The sequence below is a fragment of the Lynx canadensis genome, chromosome A2 (genome assembly GCF_007474595.2).
Source record: "Lynx canadensis isolate LIC74 chromosome A2, mLynCan4.pri.v2, whole genome shotgun sequence".
Taxonomy (NCBI): domain Eukaryota; kingdom Metazoa; phylum Chordata; class Mammalia; order Carnivora; family Felidae; genus Lynx; species Lynx canadensis.
The window spans coordinates 163364642-163382226 of NC_044304.2; the positions used below are offsets into that span (position 1 = coordinate 163364642).

The following is a 17585-nucleotide window of genomic DNA, read 5'->3' on the forward strand; positions in this document are numbered from 1 at the left end:
CCCTCTTCCACCTGCCAAAAAAAAACCCAAATACTAATTTGAAAAGATGTATTTATCCCCACACTTGCTGCAGCATGAGTTGTAAGAGCCAAGACCTGGAAGCAATTCAAATGTCCATCAGTCGATGAATGAGTAAAGAAAATGTGGGGCTCACACGCGCGCGCGCACACACACACACACACACACAGGAATGCTACTCAGTTATAACGAACAAATGCCGCCATTTAAATGTGACAACGTGGATGGACCTAGAGTGAAATTCTAGAGAAATAAGTCAGAGACATAGTGAAATAAGTGAAATAAAGTGAAGTCAGAGAAAGACAAACACTCTATGATTTCACTCATATGCAGAATCTAAAAATCAAACAGAACAGAAATACACTCATAGATACAGAGAACAAACTGGTGGCCACCAGAGGGGAAGGAGGGGGAAGGGACAAGAGAAATGGGTGGAAGGGATTAAGAGGTACAAACTTCCAGTTATAAAATTAGTCACGGGAATATAGTCAATAAAATTGTAATAACTTAGTATGGTGACAGATGGTACAACTGGACCTGGTGTGATGAGTTTGTAATCTGTAACATGTAAAGATACTGAATCACCATGTTGCACCCCTGAAACTGACACTGTATGTCGATTATAATAAAAAAAAAAAATTGGGGCCTGTATATTTGGACAAATGTTTTATAAAAACTTTGGTGTAACTGATAACTACTGCTGAGATTTTTAATGTAGGGGTTAGCTGCATTTTATCAAAATACATCCAGTTAATAATCATCCTTGTGTTGATCTTGCTAGTTCAGAAGCAGACATGTGACCACTATAAAGAAAACCAATATTCACCGGCATTGGTAGTATTTCAGAAATCAGACACGTCACGCGAAATAAATAGGGGATACTTACAAAATCTTTGTAAAACTTAGTTCTAAGAGTAGGTCTCATGTCTTTTCTTTTATGTAGGAATTTAGTTATTGGGCAATATTAACCATTACATGTAAAAAGAATATTGACTGAATTGTCTTTTTACCTTTTAGATACCCAAAATAGTATGAAGGAAAAAAAGTACGCAATTCTGTCCTTGCCCACCCCTGCCGAAAAAACAAACACAAAACACCCCTCCCCGCCCCCCTACCCCCCCCCCCCCCCCGACAAAGCAATCAGCCGCCCAAAGCAACAAAAACCAAACAAGCTGGTAGAATCACAAAAATCATAGATGTTAGACAAAGGCCATCATGTGGTTCTCAAATGGTGCTCTTACAAAACAGCTGGACCAGGGACGAGGGAGTGCTCCCACTAAAATTAACCAGTCTTTTTGCAACTGGCAGAAAAATGTCAAAACCGAATTTGTCCAATTTTAAGATTTACTTCTTTGAAACCAGAGAGTATATATCGTTCTTGTTAGAAGAATTTAGGGGGTGACTGCACGAAGCTGCTCTCGCAGCAAGAGGCCCAGGAAGATACACTCTGCGGCACTGTCATCTGCAGAGGGACGCTGCCGTGGACCGTCACCCGCAGAAGGCTTTGGGAAGGGCTGCCTTCATTCCTGGGTCCGTGCAGTCACAGCGCCCCAGCACGCCCATCATGCCGTGAAAGATCAGAAGTTCAGGGACTAACTGACCTCCGCGATTGACCTGCGCTTCTATTTTTAAAAATCCACCCGCCCCCCCCCCCCCGACACACACACGCAGAAATACACAGCTCCGATTACGGACATAAGGATTTCTGGCACTTACCATGGGTGATTTATAGTATCTATGTAGTATATTTATGAAATCTGTAATTGTTAGCATTCCTGGAACAGAGAATTGTATGTTAAATATAAAACTATGAAAAATTTCGAATGGTAAGCAAAAATATTTACTAGAAAAGCTTCTAAAATATACTTTAAAGGTATCAAGCACGGTTTAATAATATATTACTTAGGGCTATTAACCTGTTAATTATCTACAACAAACCAAGACAAACGTAGCTGAAAATAGACCGGATGGTGAGTACAATGGAAGCAACCACAGTGTTCGGCAATTCAGTGATGGAAAACTTACTGATTAATAGAAAACATCACAAAAGACTTGCAGCTATGTAAATAACTGGAAATACTTTAAAATAAGATGAAGTATTCCGTAAGCTTTAGACGCGTGACCTTTCTGGGGGCAGGTGGATTGTTTCCTGAGAAGCATTCTATAAAGAGTGTCTAAGTGCTTATTTAGTGCCTATTTATTAAGGGCCACGAAGTGCTTCCTACGTGCTTCGTCCTAAGATGAAGACGACAGGAAACTTTTCCCTGAGACCGAAACTGTAACCTAGGCAGGGAGGCACACGTACACTGGTAATTTCAAAACAACGTGATGTCCACGAGGAGAGACCGTGCTCACTGTCTGCTACGAGTTACAAAATGAGAAGTGACAGATTCAGATATCGTAAGTTACGGGACTTTTCTAACAGTACGGCGGTGATCTGGCTCGGGCGTCAGGCCTGTGTCACTTCGTCCGCACCGTCGAGAAGGTGTGTGGCAGACAAGCAGGGACTGACCGCGGGCCTGTGCACACGCGCGAAGTCAGGTGTCTGAGCACAGCGTCGCCCGCGGACCCTACCCCCGGGCTCGCAGGAACTGGCAAAGGCACATAAGGTCCTTCGGGAGCCAAAAGGGCACCGAATCAAAAGAAACTGGATGAATAAATAAATAGGAGAAAGAAACTCAGTAGGGGTACGTAAGTGTTTTGAATTTCCCAGCGGCCCCGCCTCAGCCGGGATGTAAAAGCCGGAAAGTTCTTTAACTTGGCAGCAAGTTTTCTAGGCTGAATTCCAAACCAGGGCCTATTACAATACCTTCGGCGTTTGGCCTTTCAGGTTGCCATTTCGGCTCTCTCCCCGGCCCGCGCTGCTTACCTACAAAACTTTGTTTCTTACTCTCCCACAGCGGCGCTGCTCGGACACCATTGGCTACTAAGGCAAAGAAGGCCTTTTTCACCTGGAGACAAACGGGAGAAACAGAACAGACTTTCAAGTCCACGTGTCAGGGAGAAAAATACCTTCAACTAAAATAGCCGACCAGATCTTACCAGTTACCTTCGATGTCAACTTCTGTAAGTTGGACGGGCCCAAAAGAGCTGAGTTTGTTACCACCAGCAAAAATACAGAAGCCTATAGGGACTGGAGATCTTTTAAATGGAAACAATGCAAGCAACTTCAAAAATGTTCTTTGTTCATTGTATCTAAAGACTTTGGCATACACAGAGACTTTATATGATTTAAACCATATAAAAGAATTAAATTTCAGTGCAATTTCTCCTTGATGTGGTTGTCAGTTCATCTGAAAACGCTGGAGTGACACCAAATGACTTGAAACGAAAATCTGTTTTTCCTATGTTCAATAACAAAGCAAACAAGTGTACTTTCTCATTTCCCGGAAGCTGAGAAAGAAAAGGCATGAAACGCGTAATACACACGTACTTTCATTATGGTCCTGGGACCATAATAACACTCAGCATAAACATTCACCGTGTGCCTGTCACAGGCTGGGCCCCGTTCGGGCAGTGTTCACATCTGGCATCTCTGTGAATCACCCCGACAGGCCCCCTCTGGGATCCCAAGCCAGGTTCAGGCACCAGAGCGGATGGTTCGTTAAAAGCCAAAAGCTCAGGGGCGCCTGGGTGGCTCAGTCGGTTAAGCGTCTGACTTTGGCTCAGGGTCATGATCTCGCGGGTTCGTGGGTTCGAGCCCCGCGTCGGGCTCTGTGCTGACAGCTCGGAGCCTGGAGCCCGCTTCGGATTCTGTGTCTCCCTCTCTCTCTGCCCTGCCCCCGCTCATGCTCTGTCTCCCTCTCTCAAAATAATAAATAAACATTAAAAAAAAAAAAAAAAGCCAAAAGCTCAGTGCTGAAGAGGACTCTCTAAATACGGACGGCAGATAAACACAGGGAAGACGGCTCACCTTTATTAATAACCAAAGGAATGAAGATGAAGGCAAATGTAAAGTATTATTTAGAGCTGCTAAAATTAAGGCTAATATTTTTCAGTGATAGCACCTAAAGCAAGTGCTGCTGTAAAACCGCGTGTGGCTCCATAAATTGTGTTTCGAGCTTCGGTTTGTATGACGAATTGTGAAAATATTCATACGGTTTGTGCGCTAGCTTTTTCTGAAGTATGGAGTCATCCTAGATTTTAGGAGTAGGAGTCCAAGGCGTTCAATGTCGCATTATTTCTAATTATTGGCATTGGAAAAGAAATCTGCCCCCGACGAAAGAGAACATTAAATACTGGCATACCGAGATGAGAAAAAAAGCATCAAATAGAAAAATTAGAAGACTCTGTTGAAGTAGAAAAAAGAAGAAAGGTTTATGGCAGTGTAAAACATAGACTATAAAATTTTATGCTATAATTATATACAATATGTGTTTAAATGGAAAAGATCAAAGCGAAATAAGCAGAAAATCAGACTGTATTAAGGAGCAGGGACAGTGACCCTGCGTTTCTTTAAAAAAAATTTTAACGTGGCATAGTTTTCTTTTTAACTAAGGAAGAAAGAAGTTCTTCCCCCCACCCACTGTATTCCAAACCCATTAGCTTAACAGTAAAAAGAAAGGAGAGAATTACAGGAATCCAGGGCTTTCTTATCAGACTAGGGTTAACAATTCAACACCTGCTTATGCCTTTATTGTGACACATTCTGCCTCTGTTTGGCACGACTTCTGTGGACGCTTGGTTCACTTACATGAGTATGGGGACGGCTGGCGGGTGAGGGAATCTCATTCATTATTTTCTATGCTTCTCTTAGCCCCGTCCCGGACTGTGTCCGACGATCTACAAGATCATCAGAGGGCAGGGAAGAGGACGCGGAGGTCCCAAGGGCCAATCAGATGACATGGGAGAGCATCGGCAACTAAGTGGCATCCGTAAACTGCCCAAATATTTTTTGAACCACAGCTTGAATCAAGAATCCCAAAGACGTTCATACCGCTTGTGCAACTACACGGCCCCCAGGGGTGGTGTGCCAATGTGTATGGTCTGCTAGCTCTCTCTGGATGACGCTCTGGGGATCCCGGATGGCGGTCCTAGAAAATACCGCCAAAGAATATGGGGCAGAAGTCACAGATAAACCGATTTTAAAACACATTAAATTATCAGCTCAGCTTGCTTTTCTAAATGGTGCAGAGTCCGCATCGCGGGGCTCAATCTCGTGAACCGTGAGATCATGACCTGAGCCGGGTCTGAGTCGGGTCGGAACTCGACCGACTGAGCCCCCGAGGCACCCCAAGAAAACCAATTTTAAAATCATTCATCAACATCATTCATGAAACCCTAAGTGGCTATATCTGTTGAAAACCCATTCCAGAAGGTTCTGAGTTTGGCCATGACGAAACAACTACATAAGCCAGACAAAATACACAAATCTCTGTTTGAAAGCACCGGTGTGCAACACGCAGGCGAGATTCAAGAAGCCACAATTCCCGAGAGAAAGGCGGCATGTGACGTGAGCTCCACAGTCATTCTGGAGGTTTTCTGTGGATGTTTTCCAAATCCTTTTCAAATAGGTGCATCTCAACAGAAAGCTGGATGCTATTAAAAAGAATCGAATAAACCCCAGGCAGGTTAAACACACACAAAACCACACCTAAGCACATGTCACAGACAAGATGCTAAGAATCAAAGGCCAAGAGAAAATCAGCTAGAGAAAAAAGACACGCAGCTGCTTTCAAAGAGGCTATAAGCCGCCAACAGCCATTTTTCTCTCAAATGTAACGACTCTTCCTTCAGAAACACAACATCTCGCTTCCCTGACTAATCTGCTACCTAAAAGCTCTTACTCAGCCCTATAACTGCTACGAGGTTGCCACAGGCGTCTAAAGGCCAGCACCCGACTCCGCACGTGGCCAATCCACCGGTGGGGGCACACAGGCCGTGACACGGAAGTCAGGCACTGATAAGGCGTGCGGACTTCAGTGAACACTGGGGCTGGAGGTCAGTGGCAAGGTAGACTGTGAGAAGAACCCCCAGGGAGGCAGCAGTCCCAGGGCAAACAGGAAGTTAAGAATTTAATGTGAAAAGTATCACCACTTCTGCAAGAGGAGGCAGAACCATTGAAAGATAAGGAAAATGCTTACATAAAGTACCTCCCAGCCCCCTTTCTTTCCAACGGGTGAAATCGCCAGGCCAACTAGAGTCCCACTTGGGTTGCTCGGGCCCTTGACCCTCTCTGAACCTCGGCGTTCGCAGGTACACGATGAGGCTTACAGGTAATATCTTCCTCACCGGACTAACCGGGCTCGTGGGTGAGGATATTCGGCACGGGGTCAGCACCGAGAGCCAAAGAGAATAAATGCTTTAATTTCCCACCCTAGAGGGGTCCGGCCAGAAGGAGAGAAACAGCCACTGTTTTAATCCCACCCACAGGCACTGCTGACATGTCCCTACATCGCGGAGGAGTCCCAGCCTCCGAAGACCCGGGACAACACCGTGAGGTGGACGAGACACCCTTGCGCTCGCACGGGCCGTGCCACAAGGCCCCAGAAGGGCAGGCCCGCCTGTGGCTCCTGTGGTCTGGCCGCACCTCCCTCTGAACCTTGGCTTTCTCAACACCATGTGTGTGGAGCTGAAAAGCAATTTAAAACTAGACTTGGAAAATTCTTCACAATTACAGCCGGCACGGAGTGTTACCAGTTAACTGATAAACAGGACAAAAGGAAAACTGGTGCAGTCTGGCTCCAATTTGCAGGAAAAAAACTCTTGGGGGATCTTGAGTACCTCGGAAAATTTCTTTTCAACTGAAATGCAATTTGCTCAAAGTGTTGTCAGTTTAAAAATGTACTTAAAAAATTTTTTTTTTAATGTTTATTTTTTGAGAGAGAGAGACAGAGCATGAGCCGGGGAGGGGCAGAGAGAGAGAGGGAGACACAGAACCCGAAGCAGGCTCCAGGCTCCGAGCTGTCAGCACAGAGCCCGGTGCGGGGTTCGAACCCACAAACTGCGAGATCACGACCTGAGCCGAAGTCGGACGCTCAACTGACTGAGCCACCCAGGTGCCCCTAAAATGTACTTTTAATAGGATTTTCAAACAACCAAATGTTGATCATTAGATACGATGGAACATAAAACTTTAATAAAGAAACGATTTCTTAAAATAGTAACAAGCCCCAAGAGAGCTGGGCCGTCTCACGCCAAGTAGCACATCTGAGTTCCCTAAATGGGAATCTGGTTCCTCTGATGCTTCACTGTTCTCTGTACGGTTTTACCCCGATTTTCAGTAATGAAGTAGATGGTGGGGCTTTCAAAATTAACGCTGATGAACAGCTAGAGCTCTTTAGAACCGTCCAATCTGGTTTTGTACTACATTTTTGCATCAGGACTTGCCCAGTGGATTTAACACTACCTGGAGGCAGCTCTCCGGTCTGACAGCTGTCCCCGGCGGAGGAGGCGTCTAGCCTTTCTCAGGTGAGGCATCCAAGCCCTTCCGCAGCCCGGCCCCAGCCCACAAACTGAACTTCTTGTTTTTTGCTTCTGCGTCACAGTGTCCCGTCTGCTTCAAAGGAACTTCCCTTCAACTCTACCTGTTAAAACCCAGTCGACCTTGGACTTCTAACTCCACAGCAAAACCTACCCGGGTCACTCCCATCAGAGTAGGTGCTCCCTTCTCTCTGCTGCCACAGCACCTAATTCATCCCCTTTCTGTGATTTCCAGGGTTTCCCTTGTGTCTCCTTCGGCTTAAAAATGGCAGAGTAAAATCATTCCTGACAATTGTTCCTCCTGGAAGGTCACCCCCAGACTATAGGGAATATAAGCTGGAAAAGGGGTGATCCAGGAGGCCTGCGGGTGGAAAGTGGGGGAGGGGGGAGGTTAACAAGTAACCAAGAGGAAGGGCCTGCCTGAGGCCGGGCTGAGCCGGTGGGAGAAAAGCTGAGCGGCCTCTCCCTGTTCCCGGAAGACCCAGGACCGGAGGCCCTGGCGGGGGTGGGCACGGAGCCAGAAACAAACAGGACGGCTGTTTCCGATCAGGTAATAACCACAGCCACCTGCCGTCGCTGACAAAGGGCCACTTTCTGGAGAAACTGCTCCACAAATGCAACAAACAGACGAGAACGTTCCGGGATGAACAAGATCAGTGGAACTCACCAAGAAGCCCACTTGTGAACACAACGTATCCACTCAAATTCTTGGCGCTCGTTCTTCACTACGAACAGCCAGCCAGACTCACGGGCCACTTGACAAAGCTGGATGAGTCCTAGTTTTATCTGCGTCTTACCCGAAGGGTCGAGAAAACAAGACTCCCAAAAAGCAGAACAAAAAGGCCAAGAGAGAGACAGGATAAGAATATTAAAGGACCAACTCAGGGGGCCCAAGACTTGCTGGTCGAAGTTCCAGGGAAAGGAAACAGGAAGGAGATTACCGAGGCCACGCTACACGGAATACAGACCGGAGGGACGCGAACGCCGGGTTCCAAAGGCACACCGTCCGCCCGGCTCAGTGAAGAGAACCACCACAACGAGGCACATCAGTATGAAATTTTGGAGTTCAAAGTAGAAAGAGAAAACCCCAGAAGTGTCCCAGGGGAAAAAAGCCACGTATAAAAGGTAGAGAAAAACGTAAAGAAATCACAACAGATTTCTAATATGGTCAGAGGCAGGGGAATAATGCCTTCAAAATTCGAAATAAAAATTATTTTCATTATGGAATTCTACACCCAGCTGTCTGTAAAGTGAGCGTGGGAAACACAGACATTTAAAATTTCGTGTAAGTATCTCCCGTGCACGCTTCCACGGCAAGTGTTCCGCACTGAACGTGTCCCCACGGAACTCACAGGCTGGAGCCCTCACCCCCAATACTGACAGTACGTGGAGGAAGGGCCTTTAGGAGGTGATCGGGTTTGGGGCTGGGGACCCCCTGACGGGATTAGTGGCAGAGATCTGCGCTGTGAGGACACAGTGAGAAGGCAGCCATCTGCGAGCCAGGAAGAGAGCCCTCACTGTGGAGGTGAAGCGACCATCACCTCTATCTTGGCCTTACAGCCTCCCTGACCGTGAGAAGTAAATTCTTGCTGTTCAAGCTCCCAGGCTGTGCTGGGTTTGTGCAGCCCGAGTGGGCGAAGACAGAAGCTCCTGAAAAAATGTACTCCACCCCCCGGCCGCCCCCCCAAAAGAGGGAACAGATCAAGGAAGCAGAAAGCACATGTTCGGTAGACCGGTGTTACAAGAAGCGAAGGCTCAGGAGACGGCAATGAGCGGGCTGGCAGTGACAGCCAGGGCAGGAACACAAAGGACCCAGAAGGAGTGGCTCCAAATGGAGCTGCAAACACGTCCGACAGGTCTGACCACACGGAAAATCCCGTCAAGAAGTCAGAAGGTGTGAAAAGATGGACATGGTCAAAGTAAAACACGGGAGAGTTCTAGACTCCAGGAAGAACACAGAATTGTACAAAAAAGGAAACGTTAACTGCAGTTTGCACTGGGCTCAGCAGTGAGCAGAATGGAGAGAGAATAATGCCAGCACGCCGGGAAGGATTTCACCGGCCCCTGACAGCCGGACACACTGGGAGGACGGGGGCAGGAAGGAGGCAACACAGGCAGCAGGAACACAGGGCCGCCAGACCCGGAAGTAAAACACGGCTGAAGTTACCGGACTGAGGTGTCACGGTAATCAAGTCTAGATTTCTTGGCGAACTGGTTGTTTCCGGGCAGTGTGACAAGGGCGTAAGGAACAGGGACAGAGGCTGCTATTTTCTATCGTAAGCTTTTTTTGTACTACTCACTTTGAAAACCCATATGTTGGTCCCCAGTGCACTGCCTACGGGCATCAGCATGGGCCCCGCCAGGGAGTGTAAGCCTTGGGGGCAGGGCCATGGCAGGTTCACCCTCTCCTCCCCCCGGTTTGAGCAATGTGCTTTGCCCCCACTTTTATTCTTTTTGGGAATACGGGTGCTAGAATTTCCTTTGTCCTGGATGCCATCTACTTATTCACTGGTCCTAAGAATTATTTAGCTTGTTGAGAAATCTTTCTGTATTTTATGATTAGCTCTCCCACCTGGTCTCAAGTCCTCCGTAAGTTAGACGACGTCATCAACGAAGTCAGCAGGCAAGTCGCCGTCCCAAATGTTGACGGGCTTAGAGTAGAAGAATCCTATGTTTCTTAGCCTGGGTTCCCCAGAAAGCAGAGCCTGGCCTGCGGTCATTTATCTGGGAATTGTGACCCCAGGAGCAGGTGTGGAGGACGGGGCTGAAACGGGCTGGCAGGGTATGTCGACGGGGGGCTGAGGTGGCCGCCAGGAAGGGCAGACTGACTCCTCCGTTCCACGGAGTCCCAGTGGGATCTTCTGAGGACTGCGCGCCCTGAGGGCGCAGGGTGGAGGCGGTTACCCACTGGCTTCTGTCCTCTGCTGAGAAAGCAGGCCGGGGGGGGGGGTCACCCCCACCCCGAGGGACCTGCCTGAGGTGAGGCAGGGCTGGAGTCACAGGCGGCGTTAAGAGGATTTTAAAACGATGCACAACAGGCATCTAACGCGACCGGAAACCGTGCTCCAGGCTGAGATTTAACGAGCGGACGTTCTCTGGAGGTCCACAGCGAGCCATCAAATCGCGCACCGAGCCGACCGCACTGTGCGTCCTGTCCACCAGGACACCGCGCCAGGCTCCGCCAGCTGTCTGGCTGAAGCCGGGATTTGCCTGTCCTGGCTTGACCGCCCCGATGGAGCAGTCCAAAAAGGAAACGGGGCTCAATCTGTGGCCTTTTTGGTCAATTCATGACAGGTTCCTAGCGATTACTATCCTTTTACTTTTATGAGTAACTCATTCACACGTCTTACCTGGGACTGGGGCCACGCGCCCTACCCACAGGCTCTTTTATTTTTTGAGGAATCTCGTTTCCTTTCATCTCTAGCCCGGGGCACAGACAGACCGCTTTCCACAATTCCTCCGAGGTCACCGACAGCCTGGCAATCTGCTTTCTACACCCCTTATCACACTAGAACGTGATTCATCTGGATCAGAAAGCAAACTGGTTTAGCGCGGAGATTACCCTTCACAATCTCCACGCCCATCTCAGGGTTCAACTTCCTCCAATCACCATTTATTGCACTTTTCCCATTTTGTTGTTTTTTTTTTTTTTAATTTTTTTTTTCAACGTTTATTTATTTTTGGGACAGAGAGAGACAGAGCATGAACGGGGGAGGGGCAGAGAGAGAGGGAGACACAGAATCGGAAGCAGGCTCCAGGCTCCGAGCCGTCAGCCCAGAGCCCGACGCGGGGCTCGAACTCGCGGAGCGCGAGATCGTGACCTGGCTGAAGTCGGACGCTTAACCGACTGCGCCACCCAGGCGCCCCTACACTTTTCCCATTTTGAAGATCATTGTCCTTGACGTGGAAAAAGTTCAAAAGGAGCCGAAGACTTTTACTTCCTCTTTCTTGGCACCTGCAGCGTGAATCCCGAGCAACAGGCCGGCCTTCTCTTTCCTTCTGTCTTTTACCACAAGCAAGCCCTGTCCCCTCTGCACTTACGGATCTCAGTTCTGGTCCCCAGTTCACATGACCCTGGGTGGCCCCTCCTCATCACGCCCTTCCCCGAGCTTGCTTTCGATGAAACGCTCTTCGTTCTTTGTTTTCTGCGTGTTCTACAAACGTGTGCTTGGCAAACACTTATTTGGATGCCTGCCGTTCGCTCTCTCGTTGGCATTGCTAAAAATTATACTGACTGAAATAGTTTGAGCAAGAAAATAAAGTAGCGACGGATCATAATTGAATGGAACACCTGTATTTACAAATCTCTGCTGACATACAGGACCGAATAAAGAAATGGGATATTAATACATTATTTGTATCAATCAGCTCACTACATAAGCTAACTTGGGCAGTTCACACAACTCCTCACCCCGTACGCGTGGGCTGTGCCCAGTGGCTTCCTCCTCAGAGGGACAGCGGGGAAGTGGAGAAGCCTGACGAAGACGACCTGGGCCAGGTGACCGATGTTAAGGTCAACGGTGGTAAGACGTGCTAACAGTACGCACCCTTGATATGACGGGGTAAGAATGGCACCGTACCTCTGTGGTCTTCCTTCCTGAGCTCATAACCCCAGTCTGACCACGAGAAGAACGCGAGGTCGGTGCCGACAGCAGGGTATCCTACAGAATGATCTGCCCAGCGCTCCTCAAAACCGTTAAGGCCACAGAAGCAAAGGAAGTCTGGAAAAACTGCCACGGCCAAGGGGAGCCTAAGGAGAAATGATGACCAAATCTCCCAGAACCACCTCGGTGGGATCCTCGGACAGAAAAATGACATTAGGCCAAAAGTCCGGTGCTAATTACGTGCCGGCTCGTGAACTGTGACGAGCGTGTGCCACGTGGAGGGAAGATGGCAGAAACGTGGGGACCTGGGGACGGGGTGTCTGGGAGCTCCACGCTCACTCCTCAGCTATTCCATGAATCCAAAACTCCTCTGAAAAAAACAAGTCTATTGAGAATGGTTATGTTTGTAGAGTGTTGCTAAAAAAAGAAATTACGTAGGGAAGGCCTACCTAATTCTTAATGCCCCCCCCCCGCCCCACTCCTGGGTGGCTGTCCCAGATGTGGCGTTTGGGGGACCTGTCGCTGCTGCCGGGACGCATACTCTCTCTCCACGGCAACTTGCGGGGACCCCCGGAAGCAGCGTGCTAGCATCTGGCACAGGACGCCTGGACCACGTGCCTCGGGCCACGTCGCCCTCTTGCTCTCCGCCTTAAAGCTTCCGCACAGAGGCTCGTCACCTCGACATTCCACCTGCCGCCTCCTGGTCCACGACCTTGACGACACCGCGCCGACTGGATCTGACGGGCAGAAGGCGGCAACACTTCGGACGCGTCGGTGACGCGGAAGGAAATGAGACGGGGGGGTTTTTGGGGGGCGGGGGGGAGGCCGCGGCATCAGCCACAGCCCCTCCCGGTGGAATTCAAGGGGCTGCCCGGCACGCGCCCTGCCAGCCGCACACGGCTGGGGAGGTTTCTGGAAGCAACGCGCACGTGTGAGTGGCTAAGTCTGACACACTGGCTGAGTCGCCCACAGAAGCTGTCTTCCGGTGACCGGAGGAAGTCCAGGCTCCTCGTGCACACGGGCCCGTCACCGGCAAAGTCAACACCAGGGATCCTGCCCGAAGCCCCGTCAGGTGTCGCAGGAGAGCCACAGGGCACCCGCCCAGGGTGTGGAAGAGCAGCCGCGAAAACCCACCCCCTCTCCCGCGGCCAGTCGCTTTCCTGCTGAGAAACCGCCCCCGGCTTGCCGCTCGGCCCCGGTGGAGACGGAACGAGGACCCGCGATGCCCGGCGACCGCGCCGCCCGAGCGCCCGTGACCGGGTGTCATCTGACCGTCCAGCCACGCTGCCGAGCGTGCGCCACGGCCACCGGCCGGCAAGCGGACACGGACGGCGTGTCGGGGACGGAGCCTGCGTGCCTCCCCTTCCTCGGTCCACACCCGCGGTCTGGCGGCGCTCCCGAGGAGGGAAGAACCGGCTCGCTTTCCGGACGCGCCCCGCGGCAGGCTGGCCCCAGCTGGGGGCACAGCGGTGGCAGGGACCGCTCCACCCGGGGCAGCCAGCCCCGGGACAGTGGGGACCGCCGGCCCCGAGCGGGCAGAGCTGCGGGCCGTCGTTGTGGTCTCCGCTGTGCCAGGACGGCGACGCCCGGATGCGGGTCCCCCGTTCACGCTAGCTCGAAGTGGGGATTCTGCAGAACCCAACCACGGGAACCCGAGCGGGCTTCTCAGAGACCGACGGTGGGGGCTGAACCCGCGTCCCAGACTGTTCTTTCCCCTCCCCTGGGGGCAGCCTTTCGTTCATCTGAACCTTCTCCGTGTGTCCGTTCTGTCTCCCACGCCTGTCTGCGCCTAGGGGTTACGACTCTGATACTGTGTACCCTCAGAATAACACGGTCATGATACGTGTACGATTCTGCAACTTTTTTTTTTTTTTAGTTAAAAATATATTCTTTTTTCGAAAGTTTATTTACTTATTTTGAGAGGGAGGGAGAGAGAGGTGGGTGGGAGGGCGGAGGGAGGGAGAGAGGTGGGAGGGGGAGGGGGGAAGGGGGGGAGAGGGAGGGAGGGAGGGAGAGAGAGAGAATATGAATCCTAAGCAGGCTCCACGCCATGAGCACAGAGCCCCGTGCCGGGCTCAAACTCACGAACCGGGAAATCGGGACGTGAGCCGAAATCAAGACTCGGACACTTAACCGACTGAGCCACCCAAATGCCCCTTAAAAATATATTTTTGACAGACACTTTTTCCATTCTTCTTACTGGCTACATGGTGTTCTATGATACGCCCATTCCAGGATTTACTGACCCCCCTCAGTAAGGAGACGTGGTTGTTTCTGGCACTCTCTCTTCTGGCCATCTCTCTACTATGTGCCCTGCTCCCGAGATGGATCGACGACTACTACTGCGATCTGTGTCTACAATATACTCTGCTCCGACCCTTCAAATGCTTGCTTAACTTTGCTCTCCCCGTGACAGCCCCCCCACTTCCCCTGGTGACAAATTTTAGCTCCTTCAAAGCCGAGGGCCTCACAGCATTCGTGGCTTCCAGGGGATGATGCACACAGCTTCTATTAATTAGGAAGGTGATATCACTGGATCAGTGACCTCTGACAACCCACAAAACATCCCGTGTTTCAAGTATCGCTCACTCGGCTCAATTTTAAATTCAGGAGCAAGTCAACTCCTTGACAAGGGAAAGGCCGAGCAGGAGGGAAAGCAGATACAGGTCTTATCAGCCATCACTTGCTTTTCTGTTGGTGGAAAACCCAGGGTCAGGGATGGGGTTCTTGGAAAAGTAACACGCCTTTTGGGGAGTGGGAACAAGGGGGAGGTGGGGTGAATTAGCAGGGGTTTATTTTGGGAACTGACAATTCCCAGCTGTGTTCCTACTGAAATGTGCAGTTACAGCAGCAGAGACTGAGTTTCCTGAAGTTACTGTCTGCCAGGCTCCCTGGATGGTAGCGTAGCGGACGCCTCCCTGTCCTCACCGTGTCAAAGAATCAGAGGGTCTTAGGGTTCAGAAGCAACCTTGAAGGTTACCTGGTCTGAAGCGAATACAGCTAAGTCACAGGATAGAAGATCAGGTTACAGAAATCAGCTGTAGTCCTAGATGATGACAAAAACACAGCTGGAAATGACATTACACGAGAACAAGCCATTTTCACATTCCTGAGGCCTGCGTAGCCCGCACTGAATGTGGATAAAGTGGCCACAAGACACCGGGTGTCGTCCGACGAGCCACAGGGACAAGTTGCTGGGAGGGACAACCAGGCGGCGGGAGGGACGAGGAGAGGCCCGGAGCGTGGGGCAGAGCCGGCCCCGTCTGGGCACATATCTCCCGGGATGGCCCCGGACGAAGTGACAGAGGCTGGGGCACCTTCCCCCTACCTGAGCTCCGCGGGGGGGGGGCCAGCTCACACCTTTGCCCACGACCTGCCTGGAAGGGCTTCTGCTTTCCCGAGTCCCCCCCCTCCGGTCCCCTGGGAGCCCACCAATTCCTGGCTCGGTGGCTGCTTCTGGGAGCACAGGTGAAGACACTCCTTTGTAAAGATTTATGCACAAATACTCACACTAGACACCTATGTGTGTATATACTTATCACATTGGATGTAATCTGATCATTACGTCAACTGTATTGTCCAGGACTTTTCACGCATGATTAGGTCACATTGGTACAAAATTAGCTGCGACAAGCACACTTTTAATACCAAAATGATCGGGTTCAAAATTTTTCTACTAAAAGAGACCAACAGAGCTCTCTCTCGAGAGATGATCTACCTTAGTCCTTTTTTTCTTTTTAACCGGTATTATTTCAAATTAATTTATTGTACATTCTACTACGTAACTAAGAGAAAAGCTCGGGATATCCTGAGGGAGGCATTAGTTTAATGGTTAATAGCTCAGGCTCCAACATGCGAGACAGACCCCGCCTCTTACCAGCTGTGTGGACTAAGTTATTGAATTCTAGAATCTATGGATTAAACTGTTCATTTAAGCTCTTTGACTCCAGAACGACCGCCCTTATCTGGAGGAAGAGAGCGGTTTATGGCACGTTCTTTCCACGGCTGCCACGGGGACCGAGAACGCGGACGACAGCGATGTGGGGGCACGACCCGCCACGTGCGGAGCGTGGGGTGTCGCTGGGCTTGTCCCCGAGGTGGAGGCGTGCCAGCCGTCTGTGCGAATGGTGCACACTTACTTGTAACGTTGTATCAAACACCACAAGCTTTGAACTGGTGGGAACGATGTCGTAACACTTGTGTGACCTCATGAAGCGCATGTAGACGCCACTCTCTGAGTCTTCTGCTGAAAAGGGAAGAAAAAAGGCAGACGTCAGTAGTGACAAAGGACTTCCTCATCAGCTGAAGAGTACGTATGAGAGACCTGCAGCTACCAGACTTCATGGAAACCGTGAGCGGCTGCCGCGTAAGAGTGAAAAGGCAAAGACGTTCACTCGTGCTGATTCTTTCTGTTCAACACTGCTGGACGCCCTCACCGGTACGGAAAGGCAAGGAGAAAACCAAAGGCGTACGGACGGCACAGGAGAAAGGAAAACCGTATCTGCAGACTGTATGATTTTTTTTTTTACACAGAAAGTACCAAAGAATCTACAAAAAGTTCCCAGGCCTAGGAAAAAAAAGATGAGGTTAGCAAGGTCACGATACAGCGTTGATGAAAACAAACACGTAACTTACAAACAAATACATCATCTACGTAATTGCTCAGTGGAAACATGGATCTACACAGGGAGACAAAGGCTGAAAACAGTAACTATGTGGCCACGTACGCAGATTATTTAAATCTTCGTAAATGTTGATCGACAGTTGGTGAAAGGGACGGCAGTGATTCCTGGGGGGTTACGGCACATTCGTACCGTGGGGGGTACGGCGTATTTGTATGTGAACTGCCCGCCACCACCATCCAACCGATGATGCAGAAATCTGGGCTTCCTCCTAGTCCCGCCGCCTCCTCCACCCTCACCCATTTGTCACGACTCACTGCAGAGTTTACCACAAATGTCTCCTAATCCGTCCACGTCTCTCTACCTCCACGGCTGCTGGCGTGGCTCCGACAAACGCCCTAACTTCCTGACTGGTCTCTCTGCTTTTGATCTCGTTCTCTTCAACGGCTGCCCACACCGCGCCCAGAATGGATTCGGTCACGTCACCCCTCTGCTGAAAACACTTCAACGGCTTTCAGGAAAGACAAAATCCTTCAAGACCCGGCCTGAAAGACGCATCCCCTCCGGATCCCCGGCCTCGTCTGCCAAGTGCCTGCGCCCCAGTGTCCCCGCAGCTGCGAGGCCTTCTCTTAGTCCCTCCTAAATGCGACGCTCTCTCCTTCTACAGGAGCTTCAACCACCCTCTCCTCCGTCTTCAACACTCTGCCCATCTCTTCTTGGCCCCGTGAAATCCTCCCGCACTAGAGCTCAGCTCGAGGACACGACGGGGAAGTTGCGGAACCGGAATTTAGACCCGGATGCCTCTGGATTCCAAAGCTGTGATCCCAGCCGGGGTGATGGATCGCCCACCGCCCCCGCCTGCAGTGGCCTTGCTCTTAACCTGTCCTCACGGTTCAGCTCTAAGTAGAGACCTCCAAGA

The 17585-nt window shown here is 50.4% G+C and overlaps 1 protein-coding gene across 6 annotated transcripts in view; it reads right to left on the reverse strand.

Moving 5' to 3' along the window:
- The window catches only part of PRKAG2 (protein kinase AMP-activated non-catalytic subunit gamma 2), a 260684-nt gene that overhangs the window by 23842 nt on the left and 219257 nt on the right, over positions 1-17585 (reverse strand). For 3 of the 6 annotated variants that reach the window (XM_030308854.1, XM_030308858.1, XM_030308860.1), the window contains 3 exons: positions 16184-16290; positions 2888-2969; positions 1735-1793 (listed from right to left, as the gene is read on the reverse strand). In XM_030308854.1, coding sequence (XP_030164714.1) covers positions 1735-1793; positions 2888-2969; positions 16184-16290 — 248 coding nt within the window. The remainder of the gene's footprint in view (positions 1-1734; positions 1794-2887; positions 2970-16183; positions 16291-17585) is intronic. The other 3 variants (XM_030308856.1, XM_030308859.1, XM_030308857.1) reach the window with 2 other exon arrangements.